Source organism: Patella vulgata, chromosome 7, assembly GCF_932274485.2.
Source record: "Patella vulgata chromosome 7, xgPatVulg1.2, whole genome shotgun sequence".
NCBI classification, from domain to species: Eukaryota; Metazoa; Mollusca; class Gastropoda; family Patellidae; genus Patella; species Patella vulgata.
This window is the reverse complement of record NC_065885.2, coordinates 14,792,577-14,817,880: the sequence shown is the minus strand read 5'-3', so window position 1 is coordinate 14,817,880 and position 25,304 is coordinate 14,792,577. Positions and strand designations below refer to the sequence as shown.

Below are 25,304 nucleotides of genomic sequence, written 5' to 3'. Positions count from 1 at the left end.
TTAATCAATCGTCTTGAAAAAATTTCATATGAATTGCTTATACCCTAACGATGATCCCTATTGTTTTTGGTGCATGCCCGACCGCCAGGGGCAGAGCCACGCCCATCCCTTATATTTATTTATTTGTTTGTCATCTACAGATCGCATTTCTTATCGTATCACCTTGAAACCTAGCATACATATTCCTTCTATCCTAAGGAACATCCCTATTATTAGTGGTGAATACCCAACACCCAGGGGCAGAGCTACGCCCACTTTCTTTTTTTATGTCTGTGTGTCACTTGCAGACCGCATTTCTTAATCGATCATCTTGAAAACTTTTTTATACTTATTCCTTATAGCCTAAGGCTACTTTTTATACTTATTCCTTAATCCTAAGGCCGACCTCTATTATTATTTTTGGTGCATGCTCGACCCCTTGGGACAGAGCCACGCCTAACGTTTGTGTGTCCTGTGTTTTGCCTACAGACCGCAATTCTTAACAGATCCTTTTGAAACTTTGCATACCTATTCGAAACGTCATGCTTTTAGAATAAAGACATCGATTGTTTTAAAATAAAAATTGTGTTCTGTTAATGTGAACGAAGTGTTAAACTGATAGCAGTCCTACAACCCAGTTTTATTTCACAGACCCTCAATGCAAACTGGACCATATCAAACAAAACAGGAATGTGGACGTATATTGCTGCGTTAGCGATGCTCTTGTTTGTTGTTGGCGCGGTTACAAGGTTTAATAAGTGAAACAATTTAAGGGCCATGTAGTCGGTAGAGTGTTCACTAGAAAGTGCTTACGACGCACCGACGGACGGACAGGGGGCGACGGCAATACGACCACATTTCCATGTGGGCGTATAAAGAGGAAATAATGGACTTGCGTCTTACTCGTCAGGGGGGGGGGGGGAGGGTGGATGGCCGAATGGTTCGCACGCGCGTGCTTTATCATACGGTTTGTCATTGAGTCAACGGGCGGGGTTTCGATTCCCTGGTTGTACGTGACAAGGAGTAGGGTCGCCTGTCCAACCTCGTGGGTTTTCTCCGGGTCCTCCGGTTTCATCCCACTGCTAAAGACCCCTACGCGCAAGCGAATTATTGAAATAATTTTTTTTTTTAAAAACATGTTACTCCCGAAATGACCTAGTTTGTGTCGAGTGGACGTTAAACCCCATTTCTCTCTCTCTCTCTTACTCGTCAGTACCAACTGGGCCAAAGAAGACCGTGTACATGACTATTAGGTGGTATATTTTATCTGGACAACGGCATACTCTTATTTCGATTTTCCAACTGGCAAAGGATCTCGTTTTTTCATCCCCTGATACAACGTTGGAAAGGCACACTACTTCGTATCTAATCGTGTTTCAAATTGTCTGAACGACGGGCCACACGGCAGTAAACTTTTAAATAATTAAAGACCATAGATTTAAAAGACAATTTATTTTGTATATCTTTAAAATTGACTAATATTTATTATTAGTAGATACAGATCGATTTAACAAGATATATATAAAATAAGTAACAAAAAATTCACAGAAATTGTCTTTTGCTAAAAAATGAACATACATGTAAAATAAGCTTTGTGAATTAAATGCAGGAACTTAAAAACCTTTGTTCGTCGGATCGGTTGCATAAATCATTATGTAAAGCTTGCTAAAATTACACGATCATATTAAATTGACCATCACATAACAATTGTATTATGCTGAATTAATATACATTTATATTATTTACAAAAAAATATCAGAACTAAACAAAGTAACATTTATTATTTCAAAATTGACATTGGACGTAACTGTACTTACTGAAGCACATATCAATAATACACATAAGCTAAATATACAACTGATATCTGATTCACATTTTAATATTTTCAGTACTTGACATTACATTATGCCCACATTCATAAAGATTTTATGACAATATTAAAATAGTTAAATTTACAGAACTTTCTAAGCTAGATTTAGCAATCTGAATTAACATGTTATTTTCCATTGTAATGTAAATCTTTTCATTTCTGAATTCAATCATAAAGTAACCTTCATCACAAAGATACTCTTCAAATTTACAGTATTTATTCAAAGTAGGCCTACTAATACATGTATTTTCTAAAAATATTTTATAGACCGTTAACTGAGTTTCGTAGAAGAATGAATGTGGTTTATCTTAACTACATATATAGCAGTGGGATGATGTTGGGTGGTGACTGTGTTGAATATAGCTTTGGGAGGTAAGATAAGACTTGGAATATATATTAATTCCTGGGAGTAAAATAGGTTTGAGGTAATTAGTCTAAATATCAATATTGCGAGATAAGGGGCAACCCCAAACAGAGAAGGGGGCTTTTTTGCACCCACCAGTAGCCAAGGGGCCCCTTCTACCTATAAATTTCAAGTAAAATAATTTGATGAGTAGTCAATATATTCACCTGGACTTTTGCCCTGTACTACATTCACAGACTTTATATATTACAAAACTCCCCAATCAGCATTCACAATTTTGTAAATTTGATGGCCATTTCATTTCATATTAAGGATCTTGCTGAGTTTTAAAAATGTCCCTCCTTCCCATTTCACAAGATTTTAAACAGGAAAATTTGAGATTGAAATATACTGAATTTTCAGTAGGGTTTTCGAGGACCTAGTGGACAGACATTTCCTAGGAATCTGCAAAATAAAATCCGATAAGAACCCTGAATTGTACATAGTGTGTTCATATTAGTTTGTTGAGGAACCGACACAGGCAGATGACCACAATTAAATTTGAGTGTGTGTATAATACAACGAAGAGGTTATTAGTTGCAATGTCTTATTTAAATGCATTTGTTGATTCTAATACGAATCTTGATTGCGAAAAACATGTACCCATATATCCATAACAATTATTAAAATTTGTATTTTATGTCATCCGAACATTGCATTTAACACTACACAATATATATTGTTATGTGGAAATTTCATACATAAACGAATTCATCTTGACCAACAAAACCATAAACAACTGTTTTATTACACTTTTATTAAATAAAATAACAAGATTCTGAAACAAAAGATTTGAGCTTTGAATCAGGGCCGTATGTAGGATTTTAAAAGTGGGGGTGCAGCAGAGTGGTGGGGCGCCATAGCCTCCACGTATGTGATATAAGAAAGTTTCGATCAGGGCAAACGAACCCATTGGCGTGTGGGCGCCCTTAAAACCGTGTGGGCGCCCTTAAAACCGATCGACTGATCAGTGCCTTAAGAGCATCACTGTGTGATCATAATCAAGTGTATTATTTTATAATTGAAAGTTTGTTTAATAATTTTTGTTTTTTTGGATGGGGTGGAGGGGGTGCAATTTCTTGGGGCACCTTATTTATGTGGGGGTGCAATGTACCCCCTGCACCCCTCGCTAAATACAGCCCTGCTTTGAATGTATTTTTCCTGATTTTTCAAACCTAAATGAAATGAATGTAGAATTCCAGCATTTAGGTAGTCCACATACTCACTCTGTGGTATCTTATGACATTTGGATTAATTTGGTGGGTGGTTGTAAAAAAAATTTCTAATATATAGCAGAACGATATAACATGTTAAAGGCGTTTTTATCAACCACTGATTAGCCCAAGTGATTTGCATTCAATTAAATTTTTATCCTTAACATCCATCAAATTCAAATTGATTACCCTAATCAACAAATTTATCGATACCGATTTCCGACACTATTACGACAAATTGCCAAATCACCTCTAGGTGCGATTTGATTGGATGATCACATGTTTTTTTCAACTATGTCCAGCCATAAGAATTGTTTACAGCTATTTGGCACATTTAACCAACTCGAAAAGTACTTTGAAATCGACTATACTGTCACATGACATCTCCACTAAATACAAAACGGCTATAATTTCTATTTTATGCATGAATACTATGAATAAAATTTATTTGGGATTGGGTCATTGACCAAAATGGTCAGTTCTGAGCACTAAACTCAGGGAGTACATTAATCTGTTCACTGATTTATATTCGATAAAATTAAACCACATTGTATTTATTTGTGTATTCAAAATAAGGTAGATATATAAACAAAACAAATACCTGATAATGATCATGAACATTTTCACATTATCAACAAAAACTGTACATAAAATGAATGAATATAAATACAGCTGATGAAATAAAATATACAAAATGAAACACTATAAACAATAATTAATGCAAACTACTTAATAACCACCAAGATAAATCAATTATTCTATAAATAACTAAGAGCTTTGCATTAAATTAGTTTTCACATCTAAATTGTATTTAAACCAGATAGGGTACATGTGTGTGTATTGTCCTGGAAATTTGCCATCATTGTCCTATTAATTTGCCAACCTAAGTTATATTTTAAAGTAGAATACAAAATTTAATTTCAATCCATACATTGATTAAAATTATACAGTTACATTCCTAAATATTAATATGTAAGACTATAGCCCAAATAAGTTACGAGTTGTGAAACATTATGGGCAAAATTCAAGGTATGTTGACTAATTCTTAATCACCCTATGTCAATTGTCATTTGACTGTGAAGTTCAAATAGTTATCAATTTTGTATTTTATACCAATGCTGACTGCATTTATTAAATTTTTCACAGAACATACAATAATAAAGAAACTACATTCAGTTTACTCTACAACATTAAAATATCATGATATACTGGCGAAAGATATGATTCATTTGGCATGCATGATCTCTAGTATGTACATATCATGTACACAATAGAACACAGACAAAAACAATAATGTACAAAGAATTAATACATGCTACATATTTAAACATATATTAAAAGTGATAATATTAAATAATATCATTTAAGAATTACTCTTTGGATTTCAACCCAGCATATGGGTCAATTAAATTTATCATTTACTTTTCATTCAAACAATAATATCATATTTTAAAATGGTTATTAATAAATAATATTTACGAAAAAAGATTAAGAGGCGATTTTACATTGCCTAACTTTAAAGTTTCAACGTGCATAAAATTAACAGAACATTTCCATTAATTTGTATCTATTAATATTTAAAATTAGTTAAAAGATTTGAATTTGGCTAAATTAGACAGACGCTATGTGAAATCGGCTCTTATTCTAGAACAGACTACATAAATACACAAAATCTGTTTGTATCTATACTCCCAGATAAAATTTGATAAAGTCTTAATAAGTTGCAAGGAGAGTCCCTGATTTCTATAATCTCTAAACTATGATAAACAATAACAGTTTCAAATTAATTATCTACTACGAAATTCAACAGTGCTAGAACTAGTGTCCATCTTTTATTATATAGCATAAGTGTTCACAATAAACAGACTTGAGCTGGTAGTAATCCTGTCTCCTTCTCCAACAAGGCATGGATTGATTTCTTTTGTTTCAGCAAGTGAACAGAATTCAAAAATCCAAAGTTCGCTCAGTAAATCCCTTACAAATAAATCTGAAACGCTGTTCCGTTGAATCAATTCCTTCAAAATACTGTTCTGTTAAAGACATATTTACAGCATTCAATTTCTTGGCTACCATATACTTGTATTCTATTATACATCTTCCTCAATTCAGGTTGATTACCGCCTTACAAAAATATCTGGTTTCTAAGAACACTTTACGAATTAAGTATCTTGTTAGATAACTACAATGACACATATAGTTTGAACACTAGCATTTGGCAGAAATTGATATAATAAACATATATACACATGAAATGTCACAAGTCACCATGTTTTTTTTTCAAAAAGTTTAACAGAGATCAATCACTATCTCACTGCACTTTTAAAATGTTCATGATCTTGATTTTGTTGCACAATGTCCCACACATGCTAGAATTTATTTACGACTGTAGTTTACTGCCCATGGAACATCTCCTCGTCTCGGACCAGATGGAACTGAAATAATTCAAAGATAAATTATTAGTAATGATAGACTCTGCAGTGAATTTTAATGATGTTCAATTTCACCTACCTTGGAGTTTACTATGAATCCAACAAGATCAGCAGCATAATAATTGCCGGATAGTGAGCAATGTCTTTTAGGAAAGGGGAATGGGGTGTCAACATTTGCTTGTGCAGCTGTGGTGAGATGATTCAATATATAATATAGTTTCAAGATTCAGCTTTTTGCTATTAATTGTTGGTATTTTATACATCACTATATCTACATCCATAAAATGTATTGTTCAATACATAGCTAATGTAGTTCTTGTGTCTGGAGTAGACAGTGTTATTATGACAAAACAGCTAACAGCATTAAGAAGTTATCAGCCCCTTTCCACATAGTGATCATGTCTATGCCAGACATACAAACTACACTGGCTATTGAACCATCCTTTAGTTTATAACTATACGAATATATTTCAGTTGATAGAGCCTCGGTCTGTCATAGTCTATGCATATTGGTGCAGTAGGTCTGGGTTCGATTCTTTTTATTGATTACAATCTCAAAACGTTCTATGTATGTTATATATTTTATAATTTATAGAGTGGAAATGCATAAATAGAATGGGCTATTTAATTAGAAACACAGAAAGAATAATGCATGCTGCTTTAATCAACTTGTCATTACACAATGTTTCAGTTGATGGTATTTATCATTCCAACTCATTCTCGACTTTCACACAACTGCACAAATACTTAACCCAAGTATATTGCAATTATTACCTCATACAAACTCTTGAATATATGCAGCAATGGCAAGAGATCAGTGTACATGACACAACTACTAGGACATTTTTCTGGGCACATTCTAGAACATAAATGAAGATCTATTTCATTACCTTCATCAAACAACCCTGTATGTCATTGGTTTTATTGTTTTCCGATATGCTTGGAAGCCACGGTTATTCAGTGAGTATGGCCAAGAAAGTACCTCAAAATTTTGCAGTGTGGTTTCTTATTGTCAGTGTCTAGCCATTTGGGTGGGACAAAAAACAGAGGCTGCATGTAAATGTTAGTGTGCATGTAAGAATCCTTGACAGTTGGAATTTGAAACTGCAGTAATATGTAGTGCCATCATCCATGCAATATTTCTCCCATAGCACACTTCATGGTGTATGTTCAGCTTCATTAGCCTGTTTGGTCCAGAGAGAGAGAGAGAAATGGGGTTTAACGTCCACTCGACACAAACTAGGTCATTTTGGGACTAACATATGGTTTTTAATTTTATTTACATAATTCGCTTGCGCGTAAGGGTCTTTAGCAGTGGGAGGAAACCGGAGGCCCCAGAGAAAACCCATGAGGTTGGACAGGCGACCTACTCTTTGCCAGGTACAACAAGGGATTCGAAACCACGCCAGTCGACTCAATGACAGACTGTTTGGTTCAGAAAAGTAAAACTTTATACACCATGTCAGAGAACATTAATACTATCTATTACTACATAAGGATAGAAATGGTTCCAGACGATGACAAAACAATTTATATTAATATAACCTCAACAATGCGGTATTGGGGTAACAATTGTAAAATGAAGAATCTGTTCAAAAACAACATTATCCTGTGGTTATTTTTTTATGCCTTTAGTCTATGATTATGTTTATATTCATATAAAGGAGATAATCTAATTCAGGAATAAATAAATCATTTTACTCAGTCCGTAAATAGAAAAGGTAACAAACAAAAGACTGTACCATGTCCATTTTTATTTAATTTTCTCAGATATCAGCTTTGGTCCCACCTTAAGTTATGTCGAAAAATAAAAACATGCCTTTTCAGCTAAAAGAATGGAATGTTTTCATCACCAAGTCATACTATTGTAGTGCAAATGGCCTGGTTACAAAATGGTTACGATCCAATACGCGCAAGTATCGAAAGGAACCCAGATATATATATTTCATCAAAATCGAATAAAAATTGTAACCCTTAGAGTGACCACAACCTTGGTATTACATACTTTTACACTATTTGCATTTGGGGAGCTGCCATTTTGTTGAGCAGTTTCGGTCCAATTTTAACGAAACTCGAACTGAACTGACATACAGTGATATGTCTTTTTTTTAAATTGGATAAAAATTGTAACCTCTAGAGGATCCACAAACTAAAAACAATCAGGGGCTGCAATACAGGAAGTTATGGTCCGATATGCGCAAATATCGAAAGGAACCAAGATATTTGGGATATAAACATATATTTTAAGTTTCATCAAAATCAGACAAAAAATGGTGACATCAATCATCATTAGTGTGTAACAGTGATATATTTGAACGGTTTTTAAAATTGGATAAAAATTGTCACCTCTGTCACGGTTCGATACGTGCGAGTATCAAAAGGAACCCAAATCCTTGGGTTAAAAACATACTACAATAAAATCGGATGAAAATTGTGACCTTCAGAATGCACACAAGCTATAAACGTGATTTTCCGTACAATCAAGGGCCATAATCCATGAAGTTCCATGCCAATATCGAAAGGAACCAAGATCTTTATGAGATAAACCAATATTTCAAATTTCGTCAAAATCGGATAAAAAAATATTCAAACCAATTAATCTATCAAAAATTTGCTTCAAATACCTCTAAAAACATTGTATTCGCGTAGGAAATACCCTATGATATAAAAAATCTATTTTTAGAAGCCATGTTTGTTATGGAACTGATTCACATAGGGCCCATTTTCAGAACGTATATGTCATTACTTACTCTCCATTTGCCATACATATTGAAGACTAAGTGAATTCTTGAATTATCGTCTGTCAACTTCCTTTTCAGACGTTTAATTGCATAGCGCCTAACCATTCAATCAAGAAATAACAACTGCTCCCTAAATAAACCTTTGGGTTACCAGTTAGTGATACCCTGACATTTTTGCCCAGTGTCTGCCTCATGGGTGTTTTTCGGGGAATCTGATATTTTTCTAATACTTTCCATTTATACCAAATTTGCCATACTTTTATTGAAAATAACTATCATATAAATACTTTCGTGAATGCATCTTCGATTATCTCACTTATATGAATATAAATTTAAACATAATAGACTAATAAAGGCATACTACTTTTCAAGAAACAAGGCCTGTAACTTGGTTGATTTCTAACTTTTACTTCTCATTTATCTGAGGCAATGAATAAAATCTTAAATCACTTCTTTTTCAAGCAATTCATATGGTTAACAAACTCTTGTTATACCGCTTGTTTATGAAACTGACTTTATAGATTTCTATTTGATTCTATAACAGGGATCAAAAAGGGGCATTATGTAATTATAATATTTCAAAAATAGATAATGTAAAATGAATAAATTGAAAATTTCATTCAAATTACTTTATTTGAGCAAAGTTATCAATGGTTGTAGTTTTGACAAGATGTTCGTATTGATCGTAACTATCGTACTGGTCATTCTTGTTTGAGTCTGACTTCTCCATTTCTTAATTAAATCATTAAATGGCCAAACCATTCTAATCTACTTAAAATCAGAGGGATCCAATGGCATCGAGAGTTGATTATGGTCTAATGGTAATAAATGTCTTATTAATAATTCATATAACATTTAAGTCTCAAAGAAAGACCTACAATGGGCAGAGTTAGCTCTTATATAATGCCTGTTAAGTCGTCTGCAAATAGCCAGCTGCTGATGTATGAAAAAGCTGATTGATAAAACAATGAAATGGCTACTAAATATGCTATTATAAATCAATTCAGTTTTAATAACTAGTTCATTATTAATTGAAAAGTGAATTAATCCTTAGTATCATTCAAACCTTTGTAACTCTGGACAGAATAAACTATTATCCACAATCTAATTATCATTTTAACCGTAACCCAAATCCTGTAACTCTATGCCAACCACCTTAAGGTGCATCTTACTTAATTTCGCTTCAGACTTCTATGACTGATTAAAAACTGAGACCACCGACTGTCAGCATCCAGAAATATAATTTGTACTTACTATGTTTTATGTACTGGATTCAGACATACTCTTAGCTTTAGAGAAAAATCAAAATTATGAAAGCAAAAATAATATTAAACATTTCATAAAATGTATCAATTTTTTGCAATGTTCAAGGTATGATAACGATTTTATTAAAAATTTCATAAAGTGTATCAATTTTCTGCAATGTTCAAGGTAGTCTAACGATGTATTTTTTTAAAGTATTTATTGATGTTTTTAATTTTTATTTTTGCCGATAAAATAAATTTTTACAATATTTTAAGAAGCAAATCATTACATTTCCTTTCAACAGAAATAAAATTCAATTTGATGAAATTAAGGCTAGTGAATAGGCTAGGGTGTTATCCATGCTTTTGTTTTTAGTCAATAGATTAAAATCAGCATTCTACTCTCTAATTTCAAAAATTTAGAGATAAATTGTTAAGTTAAAATGAAAATATTCTAAATAATAATTATTTTTATGCTTTTTCATAAAAAAATTCTGAATGTTCTGAAAATATTATGATGAATCCGATTCATGCAATAAAATTCTGAAAAAATCTGATTCAGTAATCGGTTATGTCATGTGAACATGCGCCAACTACAAAAGTTAATCACATAACAGACATGCGTAGGTTGAGATTCGATTTCGATCCTTCAAAGCAGACATCCCATATGAACTAACCTTGTGTGTGAGGGAGTCTTAGCTCTGTTATACACAACTAGGAAGTGAATTAAACCCCAATTGATTTCATGTCTTGCCAGCAGAAACAGACATGTCTTCTAGCTAAACCCTACATTTGTACCTGGATAGAGCGAGTAACAAATTATTGACACTCACGTTGTACATGTCTCCCGATGAAGGAAGAAATCCTTTTGTCAACCCAGTATTTAAAATATCATTTCTATAGGCTACAGTTCATATTTTGTGCTGTAACTTTGGGAGTAGAACCTCATTTTATTACAGACTATTGACTTGAACCCAGTCATTATATGTATACCCTATTATATCATGATCATATTCTTACACAATCTCCACTTTTGATTGAAATTATCCAAGAAAACGTATAATGAGTGAAGTGGTTCTGTGATTGTATGCTTATTCATTCTTAATCAAATGATACTGTTTTTTTATTTATCAGGAATTTTCACATAGCTAACACTTTATGTTGTGGGTTTGTATAAGCATGTATAAGCTGTTGATTGTTATTTGCATGTTTTCAACAATATTTATCTTTTCATGGTTATATCCAAACCAAAATCACCTACTCATGTTGAATATTTAACATTTAAAGGTCACAAGAAAAGCTTCATAATTTTTTTTTAAAAATGCAAGGAATTATGTCAACATATCCTTTCCATAAGTATAACACAATCCTGAATGTCAATGATACCTGTCACAGGTAAATTTCAACGTTACCGATTTCTGCAGTTCTCTGTGAGTAGTCGTAACTTTCCATCAATAAAAAAGCTGTGACTTAATTTTAGTCCTTCTACTCATAGAAATATAGACTGGAATATGAGCAGAAGGACATGTACCGATCCAATATAGAACTTTTTTTTCAGGTATAGATAATTGATTTGATGAAATCACCTTTTGGATTTCACATTTTTGTTAAAATATGTGGTTTTTTTTTTTCTCTGATGAACTTTGACGTTCAAGGAACAAAGATTTGTTGTACAAGAGTTATTCCCTAACCTGTTTTCTGTAATGCTTCTGTACAATCACCATAATAAAGAAATAGTGTGCTCAAAGAAAGATTGATTTTGAATTCAAGCATCTGCATTAACAGACTAAGTTATAAAATATATTATTCAGAGCTACAAATTAAAACAAAAATAAAAGGTCTACCAGTATATATTCTATTAACTCATTCATTTTTCTAACTAGAAGTTCTGAGTTCAGCCAAGAGTGAGAGAATCAACTAAAGCAATAGTTCAGAGTTTAAAGTTTGAAGATAGTTGAGAGTAGAGATTTTACAGAGTTCCATACCTATAAAGAAGGTTATCCTGAGAAATTAAATATTACTGTGATATTATTCATAGCTTCTGAAAACAATCTGCAGCCATTATAATAATTACAAACTACTAACAATCTCAGTACCGTAGCATGAAACAATCAATGGCTCTTCATTAAATCCAGAAGCTATAGATAATATCATAAAATTTTGTCAAATTGCCCAAGTTATGAAATGTTTCAGTCAATTCTATGAATTTACTTTGAATTGAACATGTGCAAGGGCAGATCCATTGGAGGCTTTTCTTTTTTTTACTAAAAATCTGTCGATAGAAGGGAAAATTATTTAAGATTCAACATGTACAAAGGTGGATTTAAGGAAATGGGTAGGGGATCGGATTAGGGGGACCAGATCATCCCCCCCCCAAAAAAATTTAAGTGTCTGAGATATAATATATTTTACTGAAAAATCTGTCAATAAAAGGCCACCTTGTTCTTTACATTGACGCCGTTTTTTTTGGGTTTTTTTGCCTTGCTCCTCGCTCAAAATATTCCTTAAAGTATTTCATCTTTTTAACACATCAAAGTAGAGAAATAATTCTATTTCAATTCCTAGGTTTGATTGAGAACATTTCAAGATCTTGGTTTATTGAGTTATCAGGATGTAAGAGAGATCTAGAAAGCAAGAAAACAATCAGCCCAACATTCGTCTTTACATTCTTTTATCATTCATATACCACATCCCTGTTCATACACCTACCGACACGGGACATTCTACCTAAAATATGTGTCAACACAAGTTCTTACACAAATAAATATAATATCAAGAATGAAATCTATAATTTCTAACCCCCTCATAGCTTGAGAAATCAAATGTTGCATGAAAAACCATAGGTAATAGTACCTTTTAGATAGCATATACACTGTAGATGGCAGGGGAGAATTTCCAAATTTAAGGTAGTTTCATTGGACACTGATAAGAGATTTTTTTTGACAAGAAGCTTTTGTTAAAACACTGTCGCTGAACATGTAAATGACATTATCACTTGTTATGCCAAATTTGACATCCACAGGGAAAAAAAGCTCAAAAATATGTGCCCCAAGAAAGTACATGTATCAACCAAGCAAGTTTAGTTCGATATTGTCAAAAAGTTAGCAATTTGTGGAATATTTTGAAATTAGAAAAATCTAAAATACAGCAAAACCAATGAAATATTTAAAAGTTAGTGAAGCTAAATAATTTGGTTTGGATCATGATAATAACAAAACTATTGTGTTAATCTCAAGCTAGAAATTAGTGAAAAAACAATTATTTTTATCCAATTAGTGAAATATATATAATTTGGTTTAGATTATGATATAAACAAAACTGTTGCATTAAACTTAGGAATTAGTGAAAGAACAATTATGTTATCCAATTAATGTTGCAAAAGTTTAATTCATGGTCTCATACATACTTTGAACTGTTTGACAGGTTGCACCAATCCAACCTTTTTCACAAGTACACATCCCAGAGATTGGATCACAAACACCATTATTATCACAATCACAGAAATATTCACAGTTTGGACCATACTTTCCTTCAGGACAAGCTGAAAACAACAACAGGATGAAAAGTTATCATATCTAACTATTTAACGTCATTCTGAAACTAACAGTAGAATCTTGATGAAAAGAAATGAAATAGGGTTTAAAGTCCTACTGGTCTGCTCCGACTGGGCGAATGAAGACAGCGCATCTCGATGAAAAGGTATGGCCAATAGTCTGTATAGTTAAGCTTTACATGATATATCAAGAATTCTGGGAGTTCATCAGTTCAGATATTCAGATTAAATAAAAAGTTGTTGCAATTTCGACAGCATGCAAGATCTATATGTAATAAAAGCTGTAGTCAGATTGACTATGTATGGTATGAAGAAACAAACTTTTTTCCATATTCATAAGAAATGAAATGGTGTTTAATGTCCTAGTGTTCTGCTCCGACTGGGATAATGAAGACGGGCATACACCATACAGTGTGCTATGATGGACATTTTGCCCGGATAGCGGCAATACAGCCTACTCTTATATTGAATTCCAACTGCCAAGGGATCATTTACATGCAAGTCAATGTGTACACGGGGCCTCGGTTTTCTGTCCCATCCAAACGACTAGACAGCTGTCCTTGTCAGACTCTACGTCCTGCACCAATGAAAAGGGGAAACCACGCTTGAAAATCTGATGAACTTTCTCTGCCAACATCAGGAGTGAACCCGCGACCTCTAGGATAGCCATAATCATAAGAAAAGACATGCTATTAAACATATTTACAACTGTTAACTATTAGGTTTTCTAGAAAGAGAAGGCATAATTTGCGATTAGTATAGCAACACCACTATATGGTCTTCAGTGTTTAAAGTGAAAATACAATTATTTCCAGATTAATTAATACAATTAGATCTATCATACTCCTATTATCCAAAGTAGATATTTAAATCATAACTTACAGTCTTCACATCTTGATCCAAATTTACCTGGGGGACATAAACATTCCCCAGTAACATGGTGACATTCAGCATCTCCACAGTCACATTGTAATAAACAATTTATACCATGCTGACCACTCGGACAACCTAAATATTAATGAAATAAAAAAAAAAAGAATGGTGTATCAATAAGGCTATACAAATAAACTCTTGTTGTGAGCCGCATCCCTTTCTACTTGTTTGATCTGAAGGTCTAGTAAATTAGACAAAACAATTTCAACATTATAGAGTTGAACTGCTTGGTGGCCAATAAGTGTAACCCTTGAAGATTGTTCAATACATTGTACTGTTCTTCCATCTCCATGCAAAGTGAAAGAAATGGAATGAAGTGTAATTGTCTCATCAACAAAATACTTCATAAATATGGTTACATTTTTCTATGCTAGAGAGAATAATTTTTGGGAACCAGTTTTGAAAATCCGAAGTTTCTTGTCAGCAGACAAGGGGATTCAAACTCAAGACATTCTAGTTAAGAATTCAAACACGGCCCTCATGCAGATTCAATAGTAACAAAAACATCATTTTGATGAATTGATTATTCATTTACTACAGCCATTAAAATAGAACAATTAAAAAAACCTCCTGCGCCACTGACAAAAGGAAGCCACCAGGAAAATCCAGATGAACTTTCTCGACCAATGCAAGGATTGATCACGTGATCTCCGGCTTAGTGAGCCAACGTCTTACTCACTGAGCCACCATGACTTCGTATTAAGTATGAGTACTTACGTTTTTTACAACTGTCACCTGTAAAACCTGTAGGACATCGACACTGACCTAATCTAGCATCACAGGTAGCCCCATTAACACAATCACACATTTCACTACAGTATGGACCATGGGTTCCTTCAGGACATTCTGATATAAAAAAAACCAATCCATTTAACTTCTATCACTGGTTAGAAACTTTCATTTCCTTTCGACTATAAAAACTACTTGAGTAAAAATGTAATACAATTATACAATATTCTTAAAACATACAGCACACACTTTTTACAGATAAAATATGCAGTATCTACTCTTACCCATTTCACACGTGTGACCATAAAATCCATTTTGACAATGACAACACCCAGTAATTGAATCGCATTCTCCACCATTCTGGCACATACATGTATGATTACAACCAGGTCCATAGCGATTAGCTGGACAAGGTGTGTCACATGCTGATCCCATCCATCCCATATTACAGTTACAGGCACCAGATACTTTATCACAGCGACCGTTTTTACAGTCACAGACTTCTTTGCAATCAGCACCATATTTACCATCCTCACATTCTATAAGAAGATGAAACATACTATAAATATTATGCATAATCGTAATAACTCTTATTGTGCATTGGAAGATAAAAGCTGTTTCTGGCATCCACTGACAGATATTTACATTTGTAACCTATGTTTCTTAAATTAAAATAACTTATTTTATAGATATTGTTTATGTAATTTAATAATACTGGATAAAAAAAAGATTTCTGTTGCTCTTTTTACAGTTAGTGGTGATGCATAGCAATAAAGAAACTTCTCACGGTAGTGAAAGGAAATTTTATGCAGAAAAGAACCCCTTAAACTGTTTCAGACCCATGAGAAAGAATCTTCTTAAACTAAGATTAATAAAATAGTCTGTACCTTCATGACACCTCTTGCCTGTAAATCCTGGTCGACATTTACATCTTCCACTTTTCTTATTACATCGAGCACCATTTTCACACATACAGAAACCTAAACAATCCTCTCCATATCTGTTCTCTGGACAACGCTGACTACAAGTGGGTCCCACATATCCAGGTGGACATGTACACAGACCAGTTAACATGTCACACTCTCCACCATTCTCACACAGACATAGTTGATCACAGTTGGGTCCATATTCACCTTCTTTACAACCTGAAGATCATTTAATTTTTCTTAAATTTCAATTCCATTTACATCTTTTATAAATCTCATTGTTAACCAAGATATCTATAATCAGGCTTAACAATTGTATTTATTTATAAAACAAAATGTATTTTAGAAAAAATGGATCAATAATGGATCAATAGTGGTACCATAATCCTAAAGGTATCACAACTCTCAAGTCCATGAAAACAATCTGACAAATTAATGTGTCGACTTCACCTGAGAAGCATACCAAAAATATATAGCATTCAAAATTACTTTTGTACAGAACTTCTTGGAGGCAACATTTATACAATGAAACAGGACTTAGTTGTAGACCACACACAGCCTTAATATCAACTTATTTCATCTAGAATTTTTAATTTTAGATAATTTACTATTCATATTTATGTAATAAAGAATAATTCTGTGTGCAAGTGCAATAAAACAGATTTTGTGCAATACTGAACATTCAGACATTTCTGATATTAACAACCAATCAGAACATTTACAAGACAGAAAGCAAAACACATCAAACTTTTATTTCAAAAGACATTTCTTTAGTGCTTTTGTTAAATAATATTTGCACGGTTTAAGGCACATGTTTCTTAATGGGAGCTTGATATTTGCATGGTTTAATTCTTATGTTTTTTAATGAGAGCTTGATATTTACATAGCATAAGGCACACATTTCTTAAGGTGAGCTTGGTATTTACAGTCTATAGCACATTGTGAGATTGATATTTGCTTGGTTTAAAGCACATGTAGTTTAACAAGAGCTTGACATGACATAGTTTAAGGCACAAGTTGTTTAGGGAGAGCTTGATATCAGACTACCTATAGCCCTTGCCATCTAGCTGAGAACAACGAGAACAGATGTTATTTCCCTACAACACCATCTGTCTTTTACCCGATAAAATCTTGTACACAAATGAACAAAGTATATTTATTTTTGGAGAATATTATTATTGTTAATGTGAATGAATATGGAATATTCATTTTAAGAAAAAAATACACATTATTTTTTTTTATAGGAATGATTGACATAAGACAAAAACATGCCATACATTAAGTTAATATATAGACACTTATACAAAATATTTTTCCAATTCATAAATTCACACAGCAATATCTTAAGTTTAATAGAAATTATATGAAAGTGTACATATATTTAGTGACAAAAACACAGAACAGTCAAATAAAATGCAGATAAAATCAGTATAATAATATTCATCTGATGATTCACACAATACCTACCCAAAACCCAGGATGCTTGTCAATTAAAAATCAAATTAAATATTTGTTGTCCTACATAAAATATGAATTTTCCTTAATTGAAAATGAATTTGGTTTAATATTTTAATTTCTGCACCGATTGGGTAATGAAGATGTGTATTCACAATGCAGGGGGCCAGGAGTTAAATTTTGACTGGACAGTGGCACTACATCCTCCAGTTTCAAATGTCAAGGGATCTTTAATTGCCCCATTGAAGTCAAATTAAAATGATCAATAAGAACTTTGAGAAACATTACATTTAGTTTCACATATAAAGGTATCGATTATGATCTCTATAGACAGTTACCTGCTTGTAGCTTTTTGAAGCCTGTTTTATCTTTGGGCTTTTTCCTCCATTTTCCTTTTCCTTTTCCTTTACCCTTCCTCCCTTTTCTCCCTTTTCTACCCTTTCTCCTTGCTGCATGCAAGAGGCAGATTAAAGAAAAGCATGGTTAAAAGTAAATAAAATCAAGCCAATTTTTAAAATGCATTAACTGAAGACTAATGCAACACTTTAATGCCAGAAAACTTAAATCGAAGTGAAAAGCAAAATGGTAAGAAGCTTTAGTGTCCACAACTGGCAATTTTTCAGAATCCAAATGGTTAGGTTTCAGACCATGGAGTGGCTAGTTTCAGAATAGGTATATTGTAGAGGTTTTGGCACTAAGATGTTAAATTTCAAAATTGTAAGTGATACAAGTACCTTTCCACAGCAGAATAACAATGGAAAGTCTTCAAATTAAAGATATCGGCTCTTTTTACTTTATTTGTCAATTTTATTTGATAAACTGGCTTAATTTTAATACAATAAAAGACAAAATAAAAGCTTATTAATAAGCAAATCTAATAATACTTGTAAATTTTCTCTAGGTGAATGCTAAGACTGACTTACATGCAGAATATTCATAACATTAATGCGTTCAAATTATCAAATTATTTTTTTTTCTAATTATTTCCTTTCTGACCAAAATAACTGCCTGTACTTGCACCATTCAAGTAGTGTGTAGAAAAGTTACCTTTTTTCTGGGTATTTGATGTGTAATACTCATCAAATAAGTCAGTCTTGCATAGAAAAATTGAAAAAGCTTTATAATACATGATATGAAATAATTGTAGCATGAAGCGATGATCATTTATTTAGATCATAAGAATAAGATTGTGAATTTAAAGTTGTCTAATACTATAGAAATATCCATATATCGGTACATTTGATATTTCTGTAACTCTCTAAATTTCAATTTCTATTGTTATTACTATATGAAATGTGGAAATTGTTAATCAGTGAGGTTATATTTATTATATATACAGATACTATAATTCTTTAAATTATACATATATTTCTAATATTTCTATTAAATGTTATACATATACAAGAAATACTAAAGTGTTCCCTTTTAATGTGACAAAACACAACTTCAATTTATAAGAAGTTTTCTAATCCCATTTTTTAGTCCCTCATTACATTAGGATATACTGTCCCAAATTTCTATTTAGATCACAAATTTATTCCAATGTGCTGTCAGTTTTTTGGCTATTAATACAGTGAATGCCTAATGTACATATTAAATATATAATGCCTTAAATGTAAAGAAACATTTAATTTGAGTTAACATTTTGTATGCATGAGAATATAATTCTGAAATAATCTTAATTAACATGTGTAAATGTTTATTCAGATTATATTTTTGTATGTATGAGAATATTTCCCTGAAGTAATCTAATTTTCCCACAAGTATATATATATAATATTTATTTAGACTAATGTCTTGTATGTATAAGTCTTTTGAAATAATCTAATCTATTATTATTGCTCCCAATATGTTTCAACACAAAGATCATGTTTTATTGACTGAGGATTTGAATTCTATTTGAATATTATTTCAAGACAATTATCTGACAATTTCTTTTATTAGTAACCCCATTCCTGTCTTACAATAAAGCACCAAATATTCATGTTGAAATCTAGAATCAGAGAAAATGTCACCCAGACATATGTACTTTTGATTTTATTAATATAGACAGTAGTATGGGAATTAGAAACCTTAATCATCTACAATTTTGTCTACTAAACATGTTATTTATATATTTTCTTTATTATTACTAATTCCTACACCAATAGTTAATTTCATAATGAATAAATAATGTACAAATGATATTAATCAGATGCAAAACACAGTTAATTGTCAAGCCATTACCACATTATAACTAGTCAACATGTTCAGTCCTTTCATGACAAACTCATATATAAATATATATTATCTTGGCAGTCATGGCACACAACTACCTGTAGCAAAATGATCATCATGTTGAAATGAAATGGGGTTTAACATCCTACTTTTCTGCACCAATGATATTAACATTTATGATTTGGGATTGAAATAATGAATACATTCATCTATCCTTTTTGAAAATCAGTCTTTCGCTTAGTTATTACACTTCTAATAAATGGTGATATTATATATCTGGATTTTTCAATGAAATTAAATTGGCCTTCCTCAATGCGTAAGTAATGTATACTTTCAAAAGCTGGTACTATAGAGGGTCTTCATTCCATTTCCAGACAGTATATGATAATTGATAGCAACTGGTGTTGTGTACCATGATCACATGCCCAAGATGGATATATATAATACACAAGGTGCACATATCCTTACCTTTAGCACAATATCTTCCCTTCTGTCCAGGTCTACATAAACATTCTCCTGTTACATGATGACAATCATATTCATCCCCACATGAACACTGACCTCGACATTCAGGACCAAATGTTCCTAGTGGACAATCTGAAAAAATAATATGAACACTATGGTATGACCACAAAATTGTACAATCATTACATTTCTGAGGAATACAAAATTAATAGTTGTGCGAGGTGTTATCGTCATTTTGTAGTCTGACAGGAAAGATCAAGCTACCCTTGCAAAGACTTTACCCTTTGATTTAACTACTGGTGAATTATACTTACTTTGGTTAAGATGCCTGGTACCACCATTTAGTTAAATAGATCATATGGGAAAATTGAATAAAATTTACACTGGATCAAGAAAAACAAATATATCGTGTTCCTGAATAGAAAACTGTTAACTTACGTTGACCACAAGATGGTCCACTGAAACCAGGTGGACATCGACATTCACCATTCAAATGATTACATGGTTCATGTGTAGCACAAGAACATTTCTCTGCACAATCTTTACCATATGATCCTGGCATGCAAGCTGTAGAGAATAAAGATCAACAATTACAGATTATAGCAATATATATTAGTATCCTTCACTTGGAATTGTAGGAAAGCATTTAGGAAGGGCATGCTTCCTTTATGCTCAAAAAATTAAGATGCCGCTGGTAGTGACAACTGCTTGTATTGTTTTGTGGGTTTTTGTCTCAAATTGGGGAGCAACCACTGGGCTAATGACAGCTGGCATATGTCATGCATTGTGCTACGAGGGAAATTGTGCCTGGACTGAAGTAATACTATCTACACTTGTTTTCAATTTCTGACAGTAGATCTTTAACATGCTGCCAATTATCTACAATGCTGGTTTCTCGTCCCATCCAAATGGTGCTCTTCCTGCATCACTGAAAAGGGGGGAACCTGACTGGAAAATCCCAAAGCACTTTCTCAGCTATCTCAGTGATAAAACCATAACTTCCTGGTTAGTGAGTCGGAGACATATTCATCAAGCCACGAATAACAAACACTACATAAAATTTATTGTGCAATTGATAAAGTTAGCACAAGTGATAAAACTGTACAGGTAAAGCTAGTATAAAATAGTTACGTTTATCACAGTGTTGTCCTCTCCAACCATACGTACAAGTACACTCCCCTGTTTCTCGGTTACACTTAGCACCATTTTTACATGGACATTTCTCAGAACATTTTTTGCCATAGAAACCTTTAGGACATGCTAAAAATATTTTATAAAATATATCCAAAAATCATCAAAATATATATACTTTTATTTGTAATAAGATTTAATCTTGGATTGATTTGGAATTATTTGAAACATGTTATATAATTTCTTTGTTCCTTTCAATGATCATATTTAACAAATGAGGATCTTGTTCAACTGACTGACGTTACTCCTGACTGAAAAATTTAGGAATGACAGACATAAATCAACAAAAGCTTGATGCATGTCCAACTAGCTATAATTATCTTTGGACACTTAAAAATCTCTGGTTTCATCTGCTTTTTTGGGAATGATAACAAGGTTAATGATACCTACTTGTATTACATCTGTCACCAATATATCCTGGAGCACAAATACACCGTCCCGTCACTTTATCACATGTTTCACCATTAACACAATCACAGCGTAACTCACAATTTGGTCCAAATCTACCATTTGGACAAGCTTTAATAAATGTTGAATTCAAAATTATGAATTCATCTGACATTTTAGGCAAATAACGGGACAATTAATTGAAATACTGGTAATTATCTCCTCATTATAACTAGCAATGGCTACCTTTCAAAATCATATAAATTGATTTGTTATATAAGTTAAAATAAAACAGTTATTAACTCACCACTCTGGCAAGCTGTGCCTTCCCAACCAGCAGTACAGTTACATGCACCATCAATATGATTACAATGACCACCGTTAGAACAGAAACATCTGTATAAACAACTAGTTCCATATTTTCCAGCTTGGCATGCTTAAATAAAATGGAATATTACCGTAAATATTTTATTTCATTTCTAAAATTCGTTTTAACTACAATACATACAATCTCCTCAAAATGCCTTTTGGTATCTAAAATGTCCCTAGAACCTTTTAATGATTAATGAAGATTTTCCACAGAAAGGATATAAACAAAACTTGTATTAATTATGACAACACTGTGGTTTGTAAAACATCCAACTCCTCTCCTATATTGTCAGTGTTTCTTCCCAACATTATTGGAAAAATCATGTGATACAATACAATGAGTTCAAAAAGTATGTTCTTACGTTCTTCACAATTCGATCCCATCCAACCAGGAGAACAGATGCAGTTACCACTAACTTTATCACAGTCCCCATTTTCACACTGACAACTTCTGCCACAATCATCTCCAAATTTACCATCCGGACATCGCTCATTACAGGAATCTCCATACCACCCAGATGCGCAATGGCAATTCCCAGTAACATGGTCACACTGAGCAGAATTATCACAATTACAAATGCTCTGGCATTCTAAACCATAGAAGCCTTCGGGACATGCTTTTTCACAATAAGTTCCTCTCCAACCTTCAGAACAAAGACAGGATCCACTGATATGGTCACAGTCAGCACCATTTTGACACTGACATTTCTTCAAACATCCAGCACCATAGGTACCATTAAGACACCCTAAAATAATAACAAGTCATAGAAATAAAATAATAGTAAACATTACGTTTTTTTTACCCATTAAGACCTGCATCCATGGACCATTTGTTGCCAATCACCCAATTTGTCATTATTGACAATCTGTGACACTTTCCTTGACAGTCATACAGGTGCTACCCCTGACAAGCAGGTATCTTTCTTGAAACGTTCCAAAGTTCTTCTCAGCCTACCCTGGGATTTGACCCATGACAATTGCCCTTACTGCTTGACAACCCCAACACCCATTATCAAACAAAAGCTTATTGTATTATTGAAAGTGAAAGTAATTCCAATCAAATGTGGTTTTTGGACAAAGTGGGTTGTGAATTATACAGAATCTGTACTTACTTTGATCACAACCTGAACCTCTCCATCCTGGAGCACAAATGCACTCTCCAGTAGCAGGATCACATTCAGCACTGTTTAAACAATAGCATTTCTTGAAACAATTTTCTCCCCATCGACCAGGTGAACAAACTGTAAAATTAAGTTAACTTATTGTAATTCTATTCAAACAATAACATGGTGTTACAGAACATGTAAATAGTAAATAAAAAGAATTAATCAAACCTTGGTCACAGAGCTGTCCTGTCCATCCTGGACCACAAGTACAGGTACCATCTATTTTATCACATGTAGCATTATTTTCACACATACAAACTTCCATACACTGTGGCCCAAATCTACCTACAGGACATCCTGTAATATTAAAAAAAATACAATCAGTTATTAATTTAACCTTTCATTTGCTGTATCAATTTATCAGTCGACACAAAACATTTTTTAGATGTGCAAAACGATACAAAAATCCCCCCTTGTATAATAAATAATCTAAACTTTGATTTTAGTGTCATAGCTAATGTGCTACATTCTCCAACACCCCCTTTTACAGCCTTTTCATCTATCCCATTTTAGATTTACTTTTACTATAACATTTCTTTTGGTACTGTCTTTCTCTACGAAATGGTTACAGACGGTAACTTCTTTCTATCGGTAAAACAGGCTAAAACCACTTCCCTTACCTTCTCTACAATATGGACCATACCATCCATCTGTACACAGGCATTCTCCTGTAACACGATCACATGTAGCATCATTCTGACAACCACATTTATTCTGACAATCCATACCCCAACTACCTTCTGGACAAGCTACAAGAAGTCAACATGTAGGTTAAGTTTTAATTGCTTCCATTTATTTAGAAAATTTGGGGTAGTTTAATAAATTATGTTGGGGCATATAGATCTTGTATCTTAGAATAATATGAATATTTCTTCTTCTCCCAAAAAACTATTAATGTCTTGATGCCTATTTTATTTACTTTCAAAATATTTGAAGATCCCATGTCTATAAAAAGGATGTTTCTGTGTTCTACAAGGTGCATGGGATGACAAGCACAGAGACAGACCATCAAAAAAGAAGACTGAATAGTGAGAATACAGGAAATTTTAAATCAGATATAGGTATTGTAAAATTGATATTCAAAGGATAATTATTGATATGAAAGCAAAGAAGACTATAGGTCAGTGGTAAATTTTGAAATTGTACTTTTTTGTAAAAAAAAATGTCTTATTTTGTCCTGAACAATTTGGTTACAATTTTCCTCAAACCAACATAAGAAACATATACAGAAGGCTGTTACACCCTTTTATATGCCCCCTTTCCACCAAAGTCATAAAGAGCAAGAATTTACAAACTTCTATCAGATCTCTGTGCTGCACTGTATTGCAATCTCAAACATTAAAAAGGTAAACTGTATACATAGTATATATGCATTAACAATGTTCAATGAGTAACGGCAAAATTCTTTATTTCAACAAGGCTCTTCTTAATTAATGTGCAGATGTGTAAACATAGACCTAGCCTGTTCCTCAATCCAATTTCAAATGAAACAAAATATTGTTTTTATCAATAAAAATACATGTGGATGATGAACAATCCCTCTCACAGAGTATTTGTAAAGCGAATAGGAAGGAAGGCTGACAGACAATCAACAGAAGTGACGACAATATACATCCAATTAAATGTGAGCATATAAGAAGGACTAAGAGAATAGACCTTTAGAATTACAGAAATTTTAAATAAATAATAATTAGATTTCTTATTTACAGAATGAAGTTACAACAATAGGGTCTGTATAAGAAATATATACTATTTGGTTTAATGTTGGAAATTGCAAAAAGCATAAACTCTGAGAGTTTAGTAACTGCATTCAGTAATATATGTTATGTTTATCATAAATTTGGTTAGTAGCAAAATGCTTAATGTCAAGTTTTAAATCTGTATAAGTAAATGCTTAAAGGGTATGGAAAAAGGACATCATAAATCTAAAATAAGGCTAAAGATCAGAATAATCTATGAACAAAAAGTGATATTTGGGAATAAAACATCTAGTATTCTTCATAAAGTTTGGAATTTATTTCTGTACAGAAAAG

General features: G+C 32.7%; 1 protein-coding gene across 16 annotated transcripts in view; it reads right to left on the bottom strand.

Moving 5' to 3' along the window:
• Window positions 1–1,412: 1,412 nt before the first annotated feature.
• Window positions 1,413–25,304, bottom strand: part of LOC126827704 (multiple epidermal growth factor-like domains protein 6) — a 196,546-nt gene continuing 172,654 nt past the window's right edge. For 12 of the 16 annotated variants that reach the window (XM_050557169.2, XM_050557173.2, XM_050557180.2 and 9 more), the window contains 17 exons: window positions 23,892–24,020; window positions 23,440–23,568; window positions 23,218–23,346; window positions 22,468–22,851; window positions 22,044–22,172; window positions 21,740–21,868; window positions 21,290–21,418; window positions 20,597–20,725; window positions 20,162–20,290; window positions 17,815–17,925; window positions 17,489–17,503; window positions 15,983–16,240; window positions 15,380–15,634; window positions 15,084–15,212; window positions 14,316–14,441; window positions 13,287–13,421; window positions 1,413–5,898 (listed from right to left, as the gene is read on the bottom strand). In XM_050557169.2, coding sequence (XP_050413126.2) covers window positions 5,840–5,898; window positions 13,287–13,421; window positions 14,316–14,441; window positions 15,084–15,212; window positions 15,380–15,634; window positions 15,983–16,240; window positions 17,489–17,503; window positions 17,815–17,925; window positions 20,162–20,290; window positions 20,597–20,725; window positions 21,290–21,418; window positions 21,740–21,868; window positions 22,044–22,172; window positions 22,468–22,851; window positions 23,218–23,346; window positions 23,440–23,568; window positions 23,892–24,020 — 2,504 coding nt within the window. In that variant the 3' untranslated portion in view covers window positions 1,413–5,839. Of the gene's footprint in view, window positions 5,899–9,890; window positions 9,926–12,589; window positions 12,608–13,286; window positions 13,422–14,315; window positions 14,442–15,083; window positions 15,213–15,379; window positions 15,635–15,982; window positions 16,241–17,488; window positions 17,504–17,814; window positions 17,926–20,161; window positions 20,291–20,596; window positions 20,726–21,289; window positions 21,419–21,739; window positions 21,869–22,043; window positions 22,173–22,467; window positions 22,852–23,217; window positions 23,347–23,439; window positions 23,569–23,891; window positions 24,021–25,304 lie in introns of all 16 variants that reach the window. The other 4 variants (XM_050557170.2, XM_050557174.2, XM_050557171.2 and 1 more) reach the window with 4 other exon arrangements.